This window comes from Halichoeres trimaculatus, unplaced genomic scaffold (assembly GCF_033239565.1).
Source record: "Halichoeres trimaculatus isolate MK-OKI-2021-1 unplaced genomic scaffold, fHalTri1.1 fHalTri1_scaffold_16, whole genome shotgun sequence".
Classification (NCBI taxonomy): domain Eukaryota; kingdom Metazoa; phylum Chordata; class Actinopteri; order Labriformes; family Labridae; genus Halichoeres; species Halichoeres trimaculatus.
Window position 1 is genome coordinate 1,077,245 of NW_027437194.1, and position 22,810 is coordinate 1,100,054.

At 40.6% G+C, this 22,810-nt stretch overlaps 1 protein-coding gene across 1 annotated transcript in view; it reads right to left on the reverse strand.

The window, feature by feature from the left end:
• adamts6 (ADAM metallopeptidase with thrombospondin type 1 motif, 6) overlaps positions 1–22,810 on the reverse strand; it is a 99,426-nt gene that overhangs the window by 34,431 nt on the left and 42,185 nt on the right. The window contains exons 12-16 of the mRNA XM_074691111.1: positions 18,687–18,794; positions 12,626–12,771; positions 9,232–9,295; positions 3,420–3,522; positions 1,196–1,329 (exon numbers count right to left, since the gene is read on the reverse strand). Of these exons, the coding sequence (XP_074547212.1) occupies positions 1,196–1,329; positions 3,420–3,522; positions 9,232–9,295; positions 12,626–12,771; positions 18,687–18,794 (555 nt within the window). The remainder of the gene's footprint in view (positions 1–1,195; positions 1,330–3,419; positions 3,523–9,231; positions 9,296–12,625; positions 12,772–18,686; positions 18,795–22,810) is intronic.

Sequence of the window (22,810 nt, forward strand, 5' to 3'; positions counted from 1 at the left end):
CACTCAGTAAAACTGACCATGTGTGTGCTAGTCACTTCACGGCCGACTGCTTTTCCAACTTTGGACAGTCCAACAGAGGGCTAGCCAATAGACTGGTCCTGAATCCAGGCGCATTACCAACCATCCTCCAACAAACCTGGGACCCTGGAAATGTGAGTATTTTAAATGCTGTGTGCTGTGGAGCAGATGGAAGAGCTTTTCCTCAGTGTCCCCCCTGTCTCTGTGTTAGCTTCAGGATGCTAACTTTAGCTGCAGTTAGCCTGTTGTTTTAGCCTGTAATGTTACGGTAAAGGAGCTTCTCTGTTTTCTAAACATTGTGCACTCGGAGCTCGTGGCGCCGCTCTCAGTGACGTGGAAGAGCGGGGCGGTATCAGCGGTGGCTCATTTACATATGAAGGCCACGCCCACTAAATCAGAGCGTTCTGAATAGAGGGGCTATGAGAGCCTGGAAACAATGCTGCTGTGCTTGATTTATTGGCTTTTTGGACCAAAACATGTAACTACCATTTCATGAAGACATCAATGATCCAGATTAAACTTAGGAAAGGAGCAGGATATGGGACCTTTAAGCAGGAAACACTATTTTCTGGGGAGCTAACAGGCAAATTTAATGACTTGAAGTAAAATACACAAGTGTTAGGTTTAGCAAATATTCCTCTCAGAGTGGTGGTGGAGGCCAAAAACAGAGCTAAAAGAAGGGGAAAGTTGAGCTTCTTCGTCAAATATAAGTTTAAAGGAAATCCTCTGATTTCAGAGTGTCTAAACTGATAGTAATGGGCCCAAAAGGGACGGAGACGTAAACTCAGAGATTATAAATAAGCTGAAAAGGGAGTAAATGTAGAGGATTTAGAGTCGTTTAATGCATTTTTACAGTCACAGAACTTGTGTTTTGTTCTTGTTTCTCTGTGTTTCTCTGTGTTTGCCTGTCCAATCGTGCTTGGAGAAACCCCATTTCATCACACTGTGGTTTTAAAAGCTGACTCTTCATGTCTGCTGCTGTTTCATTTTACATTCTGACTTTTCAGCTCGCAGCTTTATTGCACTGACATCATTGATACGACTGATGAAAAACAGGGCAGGAAATAGGTCAGATAATATAAAACTGTAGCCCCAAAAATGTGTCACTCCTCTGAGAGCGTCATGAATAAACAGATGGGGACGGATATGTGCGGCTCTCTCATGATTGCTTCCTTACCTTGCACTCTCCGTTGATGCAAATGTCCAGAGAGTCGGCCTGACACCGTGTGCCGTCTATGACCGCCGGCGAGCGCTCGGTGTAGAAGTTGTAGCCCTCTGCCAGGCAGTTCAGCGCGCAGGGCTTAACACCACCTGGAAAACACACAGACACAGACAGAGCAGACTGTTATCAGCCTGCAGCCCTGACATAAACAACACACACGGACCAGGAATGACCGGCGCTGCCAGCTCTGGGATCTCCGTCTGACTTTGTTGACAATAAGAGTCATGTGGAGGAAATTCAGCAGATCTAAAACTCCAAAGCTGACGTCACTCTGACACTGGAGCTCGCTGCCAACAACAATTACACTGACACAGGTTATCTGCTGGGTTAACGTGACGGCCTCCAGCTCGAGGAACGCTGCGAGTAAGGAGGTGATGGATTTGACAAAACAGACCCCTGAGATAAAAGAGATCTAAGTCAAGCTATTCCATCTCTCAAGGCAAATAAAGCCGTGTTTACATGCTTCAGACTTTTATCGCTCCTTCTAAGTGGATATTTTCCATGATCTGCAGACTTCAAGAGGAGAACCGAGGGGGAGGACGACACCGGGCCAGAGCTCCCAAACTCCTGCCAATGACTGCAGCACAACAGCACTTCCACTAACTCTGGCTCCGTCTGAGACGCAGCGATCTAGAAGAGAGCAAATAACCAGGCATGGACCGAGGACATTCCTGTGTCTGGAAGTCTGTGCAAAATGTAAAACAGTCCAGGTAGGACAAGAAGTAAATCCAGAAGACCAGGGAGGGTTTTAGAGCAAAACAGGGTGTAGAGGAATCTGAAGAATTCCCAGTCCATCAAAGAGACCTCCCCTCCGCTGGTGTTAACTCAGCGCACAAGACAGGCGGCCTGCAGACTGTCATCTGAGGCGCAAACAGGATGACAGGAAGGTTTTACAGCTCAGCACTTAGGCTGCAGGAATGATCGAGCTGGGTTCAGCATTTTAAAGCTGAGATGCTGTGAGCGCAGCTTTGCTCTCTATGTCTTAGTTCATCAAATTTACAGAAAAGAGTCTGCAAAATTAAAAACATGTTGTTAAAGAAATACTAGTTGTTGCTAAATACTCATCCCCAGGATTTCAAGGTGGAATCTAACTGATAAAATTAATGTTAAAAGATTTGTGCAAGTAATAAAAAATCAAATTAACTTCATCAGAGAAACTTTCAATGATTAAAAAAAGCAAAATATAAAATTTGTAGCAATAATGACACCATTAAAGACAAGACTGACTGTATTTTACACTGCACCGGCCAGAATCAAAGCAACAGAGGGCTACTAATCTTGTTATTTATGAGTGATATATTAAAAACAACACAATTAACAGTGTAAAAGAAAGGTTAAAAACAACAATGACTACGCTAACTCATCAAAAACTGATCTAAAATGACAACTTCGATTCAGAAACATTGATCAAATTCACCAAAAAGTAGAACAGAAGCTAAAAACATCTGTAAATAAACTAGCTAGCACAGAAGCTACACAGTCAGATTGAGAGTTAGAAAATAAAACACTTGTACATAAACCCCAAATATGTCTAAAAAACAGCATATTAACCATTAAAAAAACAATTTAAGACAAATTCTCTGAACACTAATCATTTAGTACATGAGTAGTTCCCTGGCAGTCATGCTAATGTAGCTACGATGACTTGCAGTTTTTGTAGAAGCCTAGTTTAAAATTAGAAAAATAAAGAGATAACTTTAACTTCAACAAACTTGTGAAAAATTGTTAAGACAACCTTTAAAAGTCAGGAAATTGACACAACATACCATGAACTTCAACAAGAGCAGCTGAGAATATGAGCTGAGCTAATTTCGCTAGCAGCTGAGCTAGCACTGCAGCTACAGTACACAATGCAGCAGCATAGCTGAGTCAGCTAGCTACATTAGGAGGCTAAATGCAGCTTTTGGTGCAGAAGAGATTATTTGATCTACACTAAACATTTATAAAATGATGGAAATTAACAGGATTATGATTAAGAAGATCATAATTTATTTATAATTTAAAGATCATGGCAGACAAAGTGCTCCCAGCAGATTAACTCCTGATGTTTAACTCTTTTCTAACCGTTAGCACACATCATACTAAACTTGAAAAATTTGAAAGAGTAAAACATACAATAATTAATTCTGCATAAAAAAGCATCATTATAGATTTTTTAAGATGATCCAGGCTGACTCACCACCAGTATAAGGCTTCCAGTTGTAGTACTTCCCTCGAAAAGGCATGCTGTCAAAGTCTGCACACTGCTTCTCTCGGAAATCACGGGCTCCAGCCGGGCAGGCCTGCAAAAACACATCATTTACTTAAAACAATAAATAATCATTTTCTTTCAGTTTCATGTATAATAAGACAAGATAATTTTCAAATATTTTATTGTATTTTATTTTATTTATTTATTTGTTTTTATTTTTATTTTATTTTTTTCGTATTTTTTTGATTTTTTTTTTATTTTTTTTTATTTTTTTTAACTATTTATTTATTTATTTATTTATTTATTTATTTTATTTGTTTTATTTATTTATTTATTTTTTAATTTTAATTTAATTTTATTTTTATTTATCTATTTATTTATTTATTTATTTATTTTATTTTATTTATTTATTTTTTAATTTTAATTTTTTTTTTTTTTTTTTGGGGGGGGGGGGGGGGGGGGGTTCTTTTGCATTATTTACCAAAAACAATTAATAAATCATTCTTTATCATTCTATAGTATGGAAACCAGGCCTGATGAAATTAAATAGATTGAAGCATGAATTGATACGAATAATACATCTTTATTGAACTATTACAATCACAGAAGAATATTGACTGATTTTTTTTTTTTTTAATTGCAGACTCTGCTTTTTGAAAATTGCACTCTGTTACATTGCCATGTCCATTTAAATTCAATTAATTGTTCAGCCCTATATAGAACCTAAGTAGAGCTATATAAAATAGAACATAAGCACAGGCAAAGCAAACTTCTTGATTATCTTGATCTGAAACACTAGCTGTGTTTACATGGAGCATTATATTCCAATTAGAATTGGTTTAGAAGCCCAAAACCAATGGAAATGCTCCATATAAATACCTCAATCAGAATAAACAGGCTGAAACCAAATGGGATTTCATTCACAGAGGCAAAATGTTCCTTTTTTCCAAACCGATCCAAAGGAAAATTCTGTCCTGTAAATGGAAATTTATCAGGCTGGGATCTGTCTGAGCATGCTCTGTCTTGACGTACAAGTGCAATACAAGTAGGTCTCGTTTCAGCCATCAACTTAGTGACTCTACAGACCTCTCTAGCCACTTTTTATTTATTTATTTGTTTGTTTGTTTTTCAAAAAAGTGACTAGCAACAAATCTAGCAACTTTTCTGGAGTTTGGAAACTCTAAGAGGCACGTCTGGATCACTTTGGCCAGTTCCAAGCCCGTAAAAAGAAGGAGGGTTGATATTTTGGTTTTGAGATAAAAACTCAATCTTACAATGTTATTCCTCTCCCATACAGTATCAATGACAACTGCATGTAAATGACTTATTATGCAATGAAGGTGATGGCGTCATGTAGCGACTTTTAACTTCTGGGACAGCGAAAAGTGACTCTTCTTACTGAGGAGCTGGCAAATAGCTGCAGGCCTTCATCCACAGCTTCGTGGTGTAAAAACAACCTGAACTGCTGTGCTAAATAGATGATAGACCTCCATCTTTGATAATTAGGTGATGTTTTTACAGATTCATGCATCACATGTCTGAAAAACTGCTGTTCTGATTTAAAAGATCACCTCACATGTAAACAGTTGACCTGAGATGTCAGGGAATAAAACAATTAAGACTTTTCTGTCTTATCTCTGTTACTAAGCTGCCTCACTAAGCTGTGATTACATAACCCTGACAAAAGGAAAAAGTCAGTGGATGTTAGCTCTAATGGATTTTACAACTCTCAGGAGTCTGCCAATTGATTTTCATGCCATAAGGAAATGAATGGAAACCAATGCATAACTGGAACGGCTGGAAAGAAACCATTCATAAATCTGAAAACCTGCGGCGAGCATTCACATGATTTGTTGTGGAGGAGCTAAATCTTTCAGGAACTATTGTTGTGGTCCTGCGATGCCTCCAGATGAAAGTTAGCATCAGAGAAGTTTTGGCAGCGCCTCCCTGCTCCTCTTCTGGGAAGTTTTTATTTTTAGAGATAACATGATAATCAAGTACAGGAAAAAGTCTGTAGGAGGTGTCACCACGCTGAAACAGACTCACTTCTCAGAATCTTTAATCAGGAAGAGTTTACTTTGAGTCTGGATGGCTTTGTTTCCCTGAGTCCACGTTGCTCCAGCAGAAACACTTTACTGGTGTGAAAAGGTGCTCAGAAACCCTCCAAACGCTCTCCCATGGGACACATGAACGCTCTCAGGTCAAAGCCGTATTTCTCATGCTGAAAGCGTCCCAGGGTGGAGCGGGTCGAGCCACTTTCACGACCACTCCAGTGTTTGGGCAATAAGGCCGCTTTAAAGTCGCACATCAAACATGCAGATCGAGTCGGAGGAGACAGAATAATATTATTACAAGTGTGTGTTGAAACGCGACACGGGGTCAGATGAGCTGCTCGTGTGCCAGGGAGGAAAAAACCTGGAGATGTGGAAAAAGTTAAGCTGTGTTAAAGATTTACCTTTACATCTGCTGTTGACGTGTTGATTGTGTCACAGCTTACTGATTATTAACAACGACCACCGTGGATTTTACCTTTTTAGAGCCGTTTGTTTCTGAAGCAGAGCTTGAAGCCTGTCATTAGCATTATTAAAAAAAAAAGCTCAAAAAAGTTAAATGTCACTCTTGTTCAGGATGTGCTGATGGAGGAACAAGCTACTCAGACCAAATACTTTTTGAACAAGAATGAACTCATGTTAAATTTTGATGTAAAGATCAGTTTTTTTAAACTGATGTGTATGTGACTACCACTACTTTTGCACTCAACCCCAAGTGGACACTTAAGGAACTGCATTTTTTCACACTTCTGCATATTTTAATACCGTAGGTCGCCGCTTGATGATAACATTTTGGAGGAAGAATCTGATACATTTTGGACCAAATAAGATTCATTAACTGGCAGAAATAAAGATTTAAGAGGAAAGATTTTCAGACACAGGGTTTGGATGTTAAAACAGCTGATGGATAAAGGTGATCTAACGTCTCTGAGTCTGCACTTCCTGGAAATGAATTTAACAATAATGAATCTCAAACCCTACAGAGCCCAAACAGAAAGTATCAAACAAACTGGGACAGTTCACGATCCAAAGTACATCAAAATAAATGAATAAATTAATTTTAACGTCATCATAAATAACAAGTTATAAAAACATCACTTATGATGCTCTTATATGTGATACAATGTGATACCATACCATAGGATACAACCATAGACTGCGTAAAACACTAAAGTAGTTTCTGTGATGTCATCCATCAGATTCTGAAGCCAGGTTTTGAAGCCCATCGTCGCAGGTTGATGCCATTGAAAGTGCTGACTCTAACTTTGGGGCTTAGTAAAAAAATGATGATTTCACCATTTGTTTTGTTTTCATTTTAGACAGTTTAAAAAAATTGTAGTTTCTATGTTCAAACATTCTGTTTGACAGAAGTTTTTTTTTTCATATTTTTTTAAAATAAACATTTTAAACAAATCAATCAAACATCAGCTGTAATTCTTATTTAACAACACTCAAAACATTATCATCTCAAAAAACTAGAGTTTTTAGGTCGTGCCCCATGAGGTTTGCCCTCTAACCGGTGGCCTGAGTTCAAGTCCAGCCTGTGGCCTGTTTCCCAAATGTCGCTCCTCACCTTCACCCCCTTTCCTACTCTATCCACTGTCCTCTACTCTATCTTTAAAGTGATACTCCAGGATGGAACAAGTTGGGTCCTATCTCAAGGTTTAGGGCAGAAATTACCCCTACAGCAGTGTTTTTGTGCAGCAGAAGCCCAGAGCGCTCACACCAAACACCCCCTCCCTGCTCCTCTGCAGGTTTCCTCTGCACTCAGACAGGGCCATATTTAACTTGACCAAAAACACAAATAAACGGACTCCCACCGAAAAACTCTATCAGTCTGCATTCACGCTTTATGTAGAGAATTTTCAGCGCGTTGCTTTCACACAAAAACACCGCTAAATAAGGCTCTAGTTCTCATCGTGTCTCTTCGTCCTGGCAGACTCCCACCGAAAAAATCTGATATCAGTCAGAGCCACAGCTGGCTACGAGGCACTCGCCACTTAGTGTATCAGTCCGCGCGCGGCCAGATATAAACAAACGCAGGTAGTCTGCCAGGACAAAGAGACACGATGAGAACTAGAGCCTTATTTAGCGGTGTTTTTGTGTGAAAGCAACGCGCTGAAAATTCTCTACATAAAGCGTGAATGCAGACTGATAGAGTTTTTTGGTGGGAGTCCGTTTATTTGTGTTTTTGGTCAAGTAAAATATGGCCCCGTCTGAGTGCAGAGGAAACCTGCAGAGGAGCAGGGAGGGGGTGTTTGGTGCGAGCGCTCTGGGCTTCTGCTGCACAAAAACACTGCTGTAGGGGTAATTTCTGCCCCAAACCTTGTGATAGGACCCAACTTGTTCCATCCCAGAGTATCACTTTAAAGGCGTATAAAGCCAAAAAAAAAAACTTTAAATAATAATTTTAAAAACATACATAAACATAAAAGTATCAACCCCTTGACAGTGTGTGCTGTTTTTTTGTTTGTTTTTTTTTCTTAGAACTAAGCTGTAAATATTTTTATTCCTGCTGTAAATATCGGCTTTTTGAATGGGTGTGTATGTGGGTTCTGGAACTTCTGCAGCCAGCCTCTAGTGGACACTCAAGAAACTGCAGTTTTTTAACACTTCTGCGTTGGCTTCGTGTTTTAAGATGAGAATTTCAGGAATGTAGCTCCCTTCCTCCAAAACTATCGCAATTTGGACGAAACGGGTTCATGAACTGGTGAAAATGTAGACTTTTGTGAGTCACAGAGAAATATTTCCAGACGGGTTAAAACACATTATTGCCAACAAGCTTCATTAACCATGAGGCATGTTTTCATCGTCCTCTGAAACAAAAATAAGAAAACGAACAACTACAATATTCTCCAGAGGATGTATTTACTCTAATTTATGATGGTCTCAGTGGTTTGATGGTAAATATGCAATCAGGAAAGCTGACACACCAGTAAAATGTTCATTTGTCACATAAACTCTTTTATTCGGTGACTCGTGGAGCAAATTTCATGACTTTTAGAAAAGTTTGTTCCTGTATTTTTGATTCTGGGAAGTGGAAATTAATTTAAATTCGTGACTATTTCAGGTTTTTCATGACCACAACGAAGCACGGACTAATAAAGTCTGACAGCTGATCAGTGGAGAAATATCAGGGATAAAAACATCAGTTTACGTGTGTGTGTGTGTGTGTGTGTTTGAGCTCACACACACACACACAGATCTCCCCTGACGGTCTGGTCAGCGTGATGAAACAGCGGGAAGAGATGCTGTTTGTTTTCCAAAGAAAACACTCCGTGCTCGCTCTCAGCTTTTATTTTTAAGGCGTGCGGTTTTAGCGTCCACCAGGGCCCCAACTATTTCAATTTTCACCTTCTGAAAAAAGCCCACCTAGAAATATTTGAGCAGAGATCTCGCGCTGCAGCCACGTTAAATATTTGTTTAAAGCTTCGCTCCAGACCTGAAAAAGAAAAGAAATCTGTGAATCGCTTTTCCCGGAGCGAGCTCTGAAACTGTCATCATGCTGGGCTCACGTGAAACGTCACAAACGATAAACCCGCTCCAAAGTGACGGACGGCGAATAAACCTAAAGTCACCGCAGGGAGTATTGAATCGCAGCCTGCTCGTTTTTATCGCCATCCGCGCGGCGTTCCAGGAAGGAGGCATGTCAGAACGCTTAACGGCGGCGTGATGCTGCTCTCTGAGATAACGCGCAGCAGGAGGAGAGGAGCAGGGGCTTCTGGGAAATAAAACAGGAAGAGACTCACATCAGTGTTGCAGGATCTGTAGCGTTTCCTCTCCCCGAGGCAGTACTTCCCTCCTCCAGACGGGCTGAGGGACAGAAGAGGAGTCAGTCAGTGAGAGCAGCGTCTCCTGTGGCGTTAGAAAATCACATCAAGTCTTCATGGAGGAAGTTTCAGGGGAGGAGGAGGAGGAGGAGGAGGCGCTGTTTGTTTGTCAGGGATTCATTCACAAAACTTCCTCCTCACCTTCCTCTGCACCTCCTCCTCCCGTCCGTCTGTTTCCCCTCGCTGCCTGATCACCTTACACAGGTGTTACACATTATCCCCCCCCCTCCCTTTCTCCTCCCCCCTGGTTCACCCTGGCTCTCCTCTCGTGTCTTCCCGTGACGTGTCTGACGTAATATCTGACTTCCCCAGCTGAAGGAATGCAGCAGCAGGATCCAGAGCGTCTCTTTGCCAGACAGAGACGCAGCAGACGATGATTTGTCTGCCGAGGACACGAGCTCCTGAAACTAAACTAAACAAGGTACGAAGAGGAGTACAGCGTGTTTTAACTGAGAGCACATGTTGTATCAGTCCATCTCTAACAGCACAAGGAGCATGAGGAGGAGCGGCTGGTTTATGAGGAGCAACCTTAGGAAACCTTCCTCTGAGGGTTTTTAGACGTCAGCAGCTTCACTCAGCGCGTGGAGCCGCCGATGGATGATGTGTGCTGACTTTAAGGACACGTTACTGTAGAGCAGTCTGCATCCTGTTGTTTTTGAATGTATAATATAAATAATAAACACTCACTGGTCACTGGTCTGAGTATTTCAGAAACTGCTGATCTACTGGGATTTGAACCCACAACCATCTCTAGGGTTTACAGAGAATGGTCCCAAACAGAGAAAATATCCAGTGAGCAGCAGTTCTGTGGGACAAAATGCCTTGTTGATGCCAGAGGTCAGAGGAGAATGGACAGACTGGTTGGAGCTGATAGAAAGGCAACAGTAACTCAAATAACCACTGGTTACAACCGAGGTCTGCAGAAGAGCATCTCTGAACACACAACACGTCCAACCTTGAGGCAGATGGGCTACAGCAGCAGAAGACCACACCGGGTGACCCTCCTGTCAGCTAAGAACAGGAAACTGAGGCTACAATTCACACAGCAACACCAAAACTGGACAATAGAAGATTGGAGAAACGTTGCCTGGTCTGATGAGTCTGGATTTCTGCTCCACATTCAGATGGTAGGCTCAGAATTTGGCCTCAACAACATGAAAGCATGGATCCATCCTGCCTTGTATCAACGGTTCAGGCTGCTGCTGCTGGTGTAATGGTGTGGGGGAGATTTTCTTGGCTCACTTTGGGCCCCTTAGTACCAACTGAGCCTGGTTTAAAGTCCACAGGAAAAAAAAGAGAAAAAAAGAAAAAAAAAGAGAAAAAGAGAAACAAGGGGGACAAAGGAAAAGAAAGAAAGAAAACAAGAAAAAGAAAGGGGGGAAGAAAAAAAAGGAAAAAATAAAAAAGGAACAAAAAAGAAAAAAGAAAGAAAAAAGGGAAAAAAGGAAGAAAAAAGAAAAAAGAGAAAAAAGAAAAAAGAGACAAGAAAATAAGAAAAAAGAAAGAAAAAAGGGAAAAAATGAACAAAAAAGACAAAAGAGAAAAAAAAAGAGAGTAAAAAAGAAAAAAGAAAAAAAGAGAGAAAAGAAAAAAGAAAAAAATGAAAAAAGAAAAAAAAGAAAAAAAGGAAAAAAGTAAAAAAAAAAAAAAAAGGAAAAAAGTAAAAGGAGAAAAAAAAGAAGAAAAAAGAAAAAAAGAGAAAAAAGAAAAAAATGAAAAAAGAAAAAAAAGAAAAAAAAGGAAAAAAGTAAAAGGAGAAAAAAAAGAAGAAAAAAGAAAAAAAGAGAAAAAAAAGAGAAAAAAAGAAAAAAGAAAAGGAAAAAAAAAAGAAAAAAGAAAAAAGAAATAAAAAAGAAAAAAAGGGAAAAAAGGAAAAGGAAAAAAGAAGAAAAAAGAAAAAAGAGAAAAAAAAAGAAAAAAAGGGAAAAAAAGTTTAAAAAAAATAAAGAAGAAAAAAAAGAAAAAAGAAAAAATGGTTTCCAGGACCTTGTTGAATCTGTGCCACCAAGGATTAAGGCAGTTCTGAAGGAAAAAGGGGGTCCAACCCAGGACTAGCAAGGTCTACCTGATAAAGTGGCCGGTGAGTGCTTATAATAATGTAATATAAATGAATTCGGATTGGTTTGGATTTGTCCATGAAGATTATTCTTACCATCAGTTAAAGGCATCGTGCCGTGGGAAAGTATGCTATAGGAGAAAAAAATCCATCTGGTATTCTTTCTGACATGAAAAGTCAAACTTAAATTAACCCTATAATCTCCAGCGTAGCGCCACGCTATGATTTGCTAAGTTACAACTGGAGGTAGATTTGAAGTCACATGAAATACATCAATGAGACTTTGTTGTATATGAAATCTGAGAGTTACACTTTTTGTTTTGTGTTTTCAACAAGTCCCAGAGCGCAACAACATAAACATCACGCTATGTTGAATAAACCTCATCACGTTTTTAACATTTACATTTTTGAGAAACAGCTGTGAAATTTCAGCGTTTAGAAGTTTATTTAATCAAAGTTTGAAATATTAGGGTTGTATCGATGTAAATCAAATGTTTTTTGCAAAAAATAATAGTACAGCCTGTAAAAATGTGAAGATCTGCTCTGGCAAACTTGGTGTGGTAGGTTGTAAATAAATAAATCTAAATTTGTTTTGAATCTTGTTTTGAAAACTGAATCAGTTTAGCATTTTTCTCCGAGAGGTGTTCAGATGAGATGGTCTTGAAGACAGGAAGCAGAAAAAGTCAAACCAACGTCTAACTTTAGTTTTCAGTGTTTAACTTTTAAAGGACGGGTTTCCACTCCTCTCCCTAACCATGAACTCACTTTCAGGTTTCATGGAAATGGTGAAACCTCCTCGAAAAACAAAGGAGACCTCCTCCGGCGTGGAAAAGTTCAGACGTTTCCCTTTCTTCTCCTTCTGCTCCGGAGCTGACGGGTTTATAATTGAGCACTTACTGACCCGTCACATCAGGAAACGCATCCCTTCAAAGACCGTCTGATGCTGCTCAGCTGAGTTTTCAAAGCGTTTCTAACTCTTCACAGTCTGTTGGGCTTTTGATGCTTTCTAAAAAAGGGTCGGTGGTTAAATCTGGAGAAGACAAAGATGGGAAAACATCTCTGAAAGAAGAGCTGGGTTTCCCCGGCTGGGAGGCTCGACTCTGGAAACGTTTGACAGTTTGTTTACTTCAGAGAAAATCAAGTTAGCTCCACTCCCACACACACACACACACACACACACATGAACACAAACACACACCTGTAGGCAGGACCTGGATGTGTGTGTTCAGCTTGCTGTGGCTTACTTTGCCTACTTACGCTGGGCTGTCACAGTGCCTCATGGAGGAGGAAACTCCGCCCCCACAGGTCCTGCTGCACTCCCCCCACATGGACCAGGGCCCCCAGCCTCCGTCCACGCTCTGAGGCCAGGTACCGAACGCCACGCACTCGCCCTGGTAGCACCACTGAGCACAGAGGCAGACAGAGAGAGAGAGAGAGAGAGAGAGAGGTGTCGGACGTTAACCACCGTCTGAGAGAATCACAAACTTATGACGAGAGTCACTTCAACCGTCCTGACACGCTACGAGCTGCTGATAAAATCACCTTCATCACTTTATGCTGAAACGTAGACTATACACACACACACACACACACACACACACACACACACACACACACACACACACACAGGCCTCACTGAACTTGTGATTAGCTTATTACTCAGCCTATAATTTCATTTCCGCCTCAGCCTGTTATTTTACCTCTCAGCTGGCGTTCGTTGTTATTGCTGTCCTCCTTTCCTCCTCACTCAGCTCCATTGTTTCGCTCCTGTGTCAGTTTCATCATTAAAGGAACAGTCCAACATTTTAGGAGGGAAGTTTTGAAGCTACCATAACCCCAGACGTGGTGTTAACTGAGTATTTTATGTCTTTGATATAATTTTTTGAGCATTGAGGAAAAATTGTCATCACTGTCATTGTTACACAACCGTTCGTTAATCACATACAGCAGGTGCAGTTCCCCACCTGTCCACTTGAGGCACTCAGAAAAAAACAAGGGAGGCTCGTGTCTGATTTGCCATTTTAAGTCTTATAATCTCCTTCTCCCTTCATAGAAAGACTTTTATTTTGAAAGACAGATAACTGATATCACAAAGCTGGATCAGAAATCAGGGGAAAGGATCAGTCTGAACTTATCTCTAAGTCTAAACTCTGATTTAGTTAAAAGGGTATAAAGTTTTACAGTTAGCTAGTCATCTCTGTAAATTCTGAAGCTTTGTTTTAACCAAACTGCTGGGAAACATTTAAAGACATTAGGTTTTAATAAATATTAACTTCAGTAATTACATAGATGCTATTACTTTTTCCTTTAATTCAAACATTATCAGTCTGATCCCACCGTAGGGCGCACAGGTTGGTATTTAAAAGTGACAGGCCAAGCCAATTATCAGCGTAGGCAACTATCGTTATCAATAAAGGCAATTACAGCTGTCAATATTAGATGGTTATCGGTGTTGATTTGAAGCAATTATTGATGTTGATTTAAGGTGATTATTGGTGTTGATATTGAGCAATTATTGGTTTTGATTTTAGGGGATTATTGTTGCCGATATTAGATAATTATCAGTGTTGATTTAAAGCAGTTATTGGTGTCAATATTAGGTGATTATCAATGTTGATATAAAGTTATTATTGATGTTGATATTAGGCTATTATTTGTGTCGATGTTAATCAATTTTGATGTCGAAATTGGGGGGGTTATGGGTGTTGTTATAAAGTAATTATTGGTTTGATATTAGGGGATTATTGATGTCAATATAAGAAGATTATCAGTGTTAAAATTAAGCATATATTGGTGTTGATATAAGGTAAATATCGGTGTTGATGTCAAGCAATTATTGGTGTCGGTATCAGGGGGGTTATGGGTGTTGTAATCAAATAATTAGTGGTGTTGATATTCGGGCATCATTGTTGCCGATATTAGATGATTATTGTTGTTGTTATTGAGCAGTAATTGGTGTCAATATTAGGTGATTATCAATGTTGATATAACGTTGTTATTGGTGTTGATATCAGGGAATTATTGGTGTCCATATGAGGTGATTATCAGTGTTAAAATTAAGCAATAATTGGTGTAGACATAAGGTGATTACAGGTGTTGATATTGAGCGATTATTGGTTTTGATATTTAGAGATTATTTGTGTCGATATAAGTCAATTTTTGATGTCATCATTAGGGGGGTTTTGGTTGTTGTTATAAAGTAATTATTGGTTTGATATTAGGGGATAATTGATGTCGATATAAGAAGATTATAGGTCTTAATATTGAGCAATTATTGGTGTTGATATTAGTCAATTATTGGTGTCAATATCAGGTGATTATCAGTGTTGATATTAATCAATTATCAGCTTCAATATTTAGCAATTATTGGTGTTTTTTAAGGGGATTTTTGGTATTGATATAAATCAATTATTGGTGTTGATATTAAGCAATACTGAGTGATTATTGGTGTTGATATTTTGAGTATATTTTGTTGATATTTAATAATGAGCAATTATCAGTGTCGATATTTGGTGATTATCAGTATTTAGCAAGATTCAGTGATTATTGATATTTAGCTGTATTTGACTTTCATCCAGTTGATATTTTGTCAATATTTGTTGACATTTAGCTACAGTTAGCATTCTATTAGTGTTGACATTCAGCAATTTTTAGCATTTTGAAGCAGATCAGCAACAGATTATTTTTTTTTAATACAGCGGCCAATCAGAAATTTAATTACAGACTGTGTTATTTTTGCTCCTCTCTCTCCACAGTCAAATTTTGACGCCAATATTTTCACTTTTACAGAAAATGAATATCGGCCCCAAATATCGGTCATCGGCTTCCTTGGTATCTCCAGGTATCGGTATCGGCCCGGGTATCGGTATCTGTATCTGTATCAGACCCAGAAAAGTTGGATTGATCCATCTCTGAAAGCTGTACAGAGGAGACTCTGAGGATTTGGGATGATTTGGGACGTAGTCTGCACTTTTCAAATATATCAATCTATGGCGGTTTGCGTTATCACCTGACACTTATGTGCTCTCTGAAGAAAACATCTTTAGGAAACACATCCCTTCAACTTTCTGTAGTAAGTCTGTGCTTCACCAGATAAAACTCAGTAGAGTGACTGAGCGTGTCCGTGTCTCTCTGCTCGCTGCCTCCAGCTCTCTGAGGGTTTCTCAGGTGAGGGCTGAAGCTCTGTGCAGCTTTTCAGGGAGCGTTTTAATCCTCTGGCTAAGCTGTTCAGAGCTGCAGAGTGAAGAGGGGATCAGAGACAGCTCTTTGTCTCTCCAACTGTGTCAGTAGGCTAAGAGCCAAGTGACACCGGGACAGTCAAGGTGAGGCCGGGCCACTCTCCTCCTCCTCCTCCTCCTCCTCTGACTCGCTCCGACCTGAGACGCTGTCCAACAGGATTACCAGAGGGAGGGCTGAGAGAGGAGGAGGAGGTCGGGGTGGACGCAGGAGAGGGTCTGAGCGAGTCTGAACCACATTAAAAAAAACATCTCTCATGGTCAGTTTCTGTGCCTCCTCCTCCTCCTCCTCCTCCTCCCCCCTCGGCGCTCCCCCCGTCTCCCTGCTCCTGTTGAAGGGCCTCTCTCCATTACACGCTGGGTGAGAAATGGCTGACATTCGTATTCCTTTGAAGCCGACCCAGGCAGGGGCAGACAGGGTACGCCAGTGGCTCTCCTAAAGCTGTTCCAAAGCCCCCCTGGCTCAACCTGGGGCCCCCTGTGTTGTCCAGGACCCTGTCCGTGGGCCCCGGACCTCAAAGGCTCCACTGAGCTAATGGTAATCGCGGGTGACAGCTCGTGACACTCTCCTATTCTTCCCTTTTAGAGCTCGGACCATCGGGCCACAATGGCCGCCGTAATCCGTGTTAAAACTGTCTCCACTAACCTGGCTGGCATCAACAGCGGGCCCATGACCTCAAGCCTGGCCTGGTTACATGTGTGTGAGAGAGTGTGTGTGTGAGAGTGAGTGTGTGTGCGTGGAAACTTCAATCGGATGAGTTCAAACTCGGGGAACGGTGCTCCGACCAAGATCTGAGTCCAAGCAGTGATGTAACACAGGCCGAGCTAACGGGCGGAGGAGGAGGACGCCCCGCTGTAGAAACACCAAACTATGAAACGGCCTCTGCAGCAGCCAGGCACGGAGATATGGAGGAAGGTTGATTTCTGATCATTTAAAAAAAACTTCTGAAGAGAAAGGCTGAGCTGTTTATCGATTCTGAGATATAAACTTATTAATTCAGATCCCCCTTGTCATCCGATCTCAATCTTTGTTTGCTTTCTAGGGAGGTTGTTTAGGTCAGCCAGCCACCGGTGTCGCTGTAGAGCATCCATCTAGATACCGTCTTTACACTGAAGAAGTCAGAGTGAGGAGATTCAGTTTTAAAACGAAGAAGGAAAGCGTCGATTTAGATAAAAGTTTGGCAGTTTGCATGCTGTGTCACTTTTAACTTAAAATACTCTGGAAATAAAACCAACCTACGAATGCCCCTAAAGCGTAACCACCCGGACAAGCTAACGCTAACTTGGGACAGGAATTGATAAGATTTTATCGATATTGATGTAATAATTGATTGTGCTTATCAGTTTGATTCTTTAAAATGAAATAATCAGGCCACAAACTATTTGTACAGCGTTAACTTAGTAAATCGAATACATAAAAATACATAAATTATTTACTTCTTCTATGTTATGCTAACGCCTTAACTGTTTTATCCTTTGCTCATGTGTTATTCTAATTTATCTTTTCTTTATTATTATTTTATCATCATTATCATTTCATCTTTTCGTATTTGCTGTCCTGCTTTTTGCTTTTAACTGCTTTTTATTGCTTTCTTCTTTTTTCTTAATGAGTTTATGTTTTAGTCTTTATTTCAGTCGTCATGGTCTCGTTTCATGGTTCCTGTGTTGTCTGGGTTCCTATGACATGTGCTTCTTGCTAGGGTTTGGTTTTTGTTTCCTTGAGCTTTTTGTGTTCCTTTCTGTTGTCAAAACACTTTGTAAACTGCTATTTTTAAAGATGCTACATAAATAAAATATTATTATTATTATTATTATTATTATTATTATTATTATTATTATTATGTGATGTTAAGTCTGGCATGCGTACCTTCCATGGCGTGCTGAGATGGAGCAGCAGCAGCTGACGACCAGCTGATGCTGTGCCCTATTGACAAACGTTAAAGCGTTAAGTTGGTGTTTCCACCTCTGCACATTATCACTTTTTTGACAAACGCTGCACGTCACTCTGTTTTCGTCATTCTTTGAAAAACAAAGCCACAATTTAGATCCTTTTTGCCTACTTTTTGTGCTTTCTGGATGTTTTTTTCCTCAAAGTCTCTCCTCTCGACTGGCTCCAGCGAGACCGTTTTCCAAGGCACTGTTAAAGTAACTGTTTAAATAAATGGGGAATGCTGTCGTTGGTTGGAACCATTTAGAACCGTTTCTCAACAAGAACCAGTTCTCCACTCCCATCCCTACGCTAATTGAGGAGCCAAAGAAACTGCGACGTGACCCAAAACAAACCCTGCTGGATGGCTATGGCGGTTGTTCCCACAAGTTCAATCAAACAAACTTTATTTCTAAAGCACTTTTCATGCACAATAACGGCATCACAAAGTGTTTGACAAAAGAAACAAAAACAAAAATATCAATAATAATCATAAGTGACCTGATAGATCCACATAATCTGAGGTCTCAGAAGTTTACAGAAACCTTCTTTATTTGTCAGGATTTTGTGAACGCCATGGAGCTTCGCTATCCCATTCCTACCTCGAACACCTCACAAAGGTTAGCGTTCCCAGGCTGCACGCTAAGACAGTGACACACGTCAAAGCCTGAGTTTACCTGAACCATCAACTGTTTTAGAGAAGCAAAGATGGACGACCTGAAATGTGGAGTTTAAAGCTAAAGAATCTGTTCACAACAGGCCACTAACCGTTCGTGGTGATGCTGTTGGACTTTATTTACTTTTTTAAGACTTGTTGAGACTTGCGTTTGCCGACTCTAAACTCTGTCTCTGTCTCGCTGTCTGGGGCCAGTTCTGGAGACTTTTGTGGCGCGTTGGGGTACGAGCTGTTAGCCTGTTTTTATAGTTAAAGGGAACCCACAGGTAAAGGCTCATTTTCAGGTTTTGCAAAAACTTGGTCAAACTTCCAACACCATGGTCGACTTCTCTCGTTGAGCCCGTCCTGAGCTCACAGCGTGGGGAAGGAGAGGATGGACGCAGACGTCTCTGTGGACATCCTAAATCCACAGACATGCTCTGACTGACTGGGTAAGAAAACGTGGTGTAGTTCATGTGAAGCAGGCGTCGGAGGACTTACCCCTTTCTCGATGCTGCCCGTCTGGCACAGAGTCCCCTCCGCCGCCGGGATACTGTTGGTTACACAGCGGTTGCTTTTGCTAAGGCACCAGAGCTCTCTACACACTTCCTAGGAAAGAAGGCGAAAGCAAGTTGGTCAGAATAAATCATTTCAGCAGTTTGGAGCTTTGTGTGTTGATGAGGGAGGGTGAGGATGATTTATCCGCAGCCTCTGAGGTTTTCCTCTGCGTCTTTTATCGTCTGAACACAAACATCTTCATCTATAAATCTGCATCGCTCCAGATCCAATCAAAGGCTGAGAGGAGGAGGAGGAGGAGGAGGAGGAGACGGCTCACTTTGGGAGCCCATATGCTTTGGATCAGGGTGCATCTTGAGCAACACGCCAAGGGTCGCCGCTCGCCGTTAACGCTCTTATGAGAAATGAAGAGTCAGCTGGATCAACACCACCATGACTAACGTTTGCTCACGTTCGCCTCGGGACCTCAGCAGAGCGTGACATCAGCTCGAGAAATCCAATTTCAGCTTCTTAGGGGAAATCAAGAGTGAGCAACAGGCCCCCCAGGTCCCGATGAAGACGAGTCGTCGGCCCGACAAATATCTGCAGAATTACCCAGACTCTGTGTCAACAGGCCGCGCTGCGCGGTCTGCAGCAGGAGGAGAACCCATTTAGATCAGCAAGGAAGTGTGTGTGTGTGTGTGTGTGTGTGTGTGTGTGTGAGACAGCTCCCAAATAAATAAAACCACAAAGTGAACACATGTTACAGCCACAGCTCTGCTCAAGCTCGCATTAAGTTTCCCGTTAAAGCGAACCGGGTCGACTCGCCTCTTAACTTCAAAGGCTGTGCCCGGACAACGTGTACGGCAGAAGAGCAGCCCATGAAGAAGAGTTACGACCCCGCGCGTACATCCTGACCCCCGGGGTCAGTAAATATGCCACGGCCCCGCCGCTCCCTGAGCCTATCCAGATTAAATAAAGCGGCAAACTGCCACTCTCCGCTCTCCGTGGCTCCCCTCGGCCAGCTGGTTTCAATAAGCCGCCCCGCTGCTCCGTTCGCCACCCCGGCCCCGCTGAAAGGTCAGCGTCCCGGGCCCTAACGAACGTGGATGTGAGCCTGACGGATTTACGCTAAAGAGAGAACAAGCAGGCAATAAAGAGGGCAGAGGCGCTCGGCGAGGGTCCGGCTAATACAGCCATCAAAGCCTGTTTGTTTTTCAGACCTCCAGCTCCCAGAGCGGCGGCTTTGAACGCAGAAGAAGACTTCACTGAAACTAAATTATTGCTATAAATTAGCCCAGCTTCCTCTGCTGACGTCTGAGTTACTTTTCCCACCTCGGACAGAGTCTCACGCTGGGATTTAACGGCTGTGATATCCCCTCGGTCTAAAAGTGTCGTCAGCTATGAGCGGTGAGTTATTACCTCGGCGGTTCACAGCCTCTCTCTGAAATGAGCTGGAGAACAAAGCAGTTTGGTCTTTGTGTGGACGTTAGCTGAAGAATCATGGTTTGATTCTTTCAGTGCAGACAGACTGGGCGGACGCTTAGTGAGCAGTTCATCAAGAAAGATGCTGAGTCATCTTCCCAGACCGTCTCAGGCTTTTCTCAAAAATAAAAGGATGTGATTGTTATTTAATTATTGAGATTAAAGTTGAGGAGGACACAAAGCAGAAACAGAACCCTCCAGAGTCTGAGTAATGCTAGCATCTCTGTGTGACGTTCGTTAGCTTAACGGTTATAATGGCGCTGACACATCAACTCTGTTCTTATGTTTTGTCATCAGGACCAATCAGGTGTTGTTGTATTCTCTGTGTTGTCTCCTGTCGTCATTAAGTCAAACATTTTGCTTTATCTTATCAACCGTATGGTTTCATATCAGACTGACTGTACCGTCCTCTGTCTAATCAAATCGAATTAAAGCGCACTGATGCAAATCATATTTTACCATATTGAATTTAACCATATTAATTCATATCATTTTGATTTGTAATGTTTTTATTTGTATCGTATCCTTTTTATATTTATATCCCTTCATATCATAACAAATTATACCATATCATACATATTGTTTTGTATTGTGACATATCATATCCCTTTGTATCGTGTCTTATCACACCGGTTCATATTGTTTCGTTCTGTATTTTTTCAAATCGTTTCACAAAGTTTCGTGAAATTTCTTAAATCGTTTCACATTGTACCATGTTGTTTTATTGTACCAAAATCATATTAAATCGTTTTATATTGTTTCGTATCATATTGCATTGCATGGCTTTGTATCATTTCTTATAGTTTTATATTGTCTCGTTTCATATATTGCATCACATGGCTTTGAATCAATTTGTATCCTTTTGCATCGTTTCATATTGTTTCTTATCATATTGTTTCATATCTTATCGTTTTGCATCATTTTGTACTGTATCGTATCATATCGTAGTGTACCGTATCATTTCCATATCATTTGTATCTAGCATAAAGTTTCATTCTGTATCGTTTTGTGCTATATTGTACCATGAAGTTTCATATCATTTCCTATTGTATCATACCGTAGTGTACCGTACCATTTCATATTGTAGCATGATGTATTTTTCGTATCGTATCCTTTTGTATTGTATCACAGTGTAGCGTATCGTTTCATATAATTTCGTATATCTTATAGTTTCTTCCGTATCATATTTTATTGTAGTGTACAGTACTGTTTCTTACCATTTCATATCACATTGTATAGCATCATATTGTATTGTATCGTAATGTACTGTACCGCATCATTTCATATTATTTTGTATCATATCGTAAAGTTTCATTTCATATCCTATCTTATCGTAGTGTACCGCATCATTTCATATCATTTTGTATCATATCGTATAGTTTTGTATCAGATTATATTGTATCTTATCGAATCATAGTGTACTGTATCGTTTTATATCAATTTATTTTGTATAGTATAGTTGTATTTCGTATCATATCATATCGTAGTGTACCGTATCATTTCATATCATATCGTATCACCTTGTAAAGTTTCGTATTATATCGTATAGTTTCATATCATATCATATAGTAGTCATATCATTTTGTATTGTATCGTATAGTTTTGTATCATATTGTACCGTATCGTAGTGTACCGTATCGTTTTATACCATTTCGCGTTGCATTGTACTGTACCGTTTCACATCATTTGGTTTTGTATTGTATTGTATTGTATCATATCATATCACATCCCATTGCTTTGTATTGTTCATTTCAAATTTGATCATATCATTTTATTTCATATTGTCTCATATTGTCTCATATTGTTTTTGTATTGTATCATTTTGCATTGTATTGTATGGTTTCATATCATATAATTTGGTATCCCTTTATGTCATATCACATATGGGGTGTATATGAGGCGTGTTGGGGATGGGGACTGGTATCAGTATCAGGTATCAGGCCCATACCAGTCTTAATTCAAGGTATTGGCACTCATGAAGCCTGCCGATATCAGCAGCTGATACTCAAGGCAAAAAAAATCTCACTGTTGGTAAGTCCTCCTTGCCAGTAGTTGGCGCTACATTGCTGTTGTTAGACACTACAGGAAAGAGGGTCAGGTCTTAATATCGGCTTCTTTGAGTATCAATAATCGGTATTGGTATCTCTGTCTCTAACTCCTGCTCACAGAGGAATGACTAATCTGTGACTGAAGTGGTCCTGACTGAAACAAACGAGCTGTTTTTGGAGTAATTGGCGTTTTCAATTCCAGACTACACATGGGTGAAGAAAAATGAGGGATTGGCTCGGTCCCGTGCAGCAGGGTTTTGTTCTTTCTTGTTTCCCTCTCTGATAAAAATCTTGTGGCCTTTTATGGGGTTTGGATCCCGTGCCTTACATTTCTGAACACAGTCAAACAGGACGCTCTCGGTCATGTGCGGTGATGGGATGTGTGGTCCCAAAGATGAGCGAACACAGCGAAGATTTGTGGCCAGACATTTAGAGTTTCCTGTGGCTGAATACGTAATAAATCATCCTGTCATCTGCAAACCAGTGAAATATTAAAAACCACATTATGAGCGTGTCAGATTATTTATTGTTATGTTAGTGATAAACTTTGATTGGCTCTGGCAGGACTTCCTCCACTTTCCCATCAGTGTTTTTCAC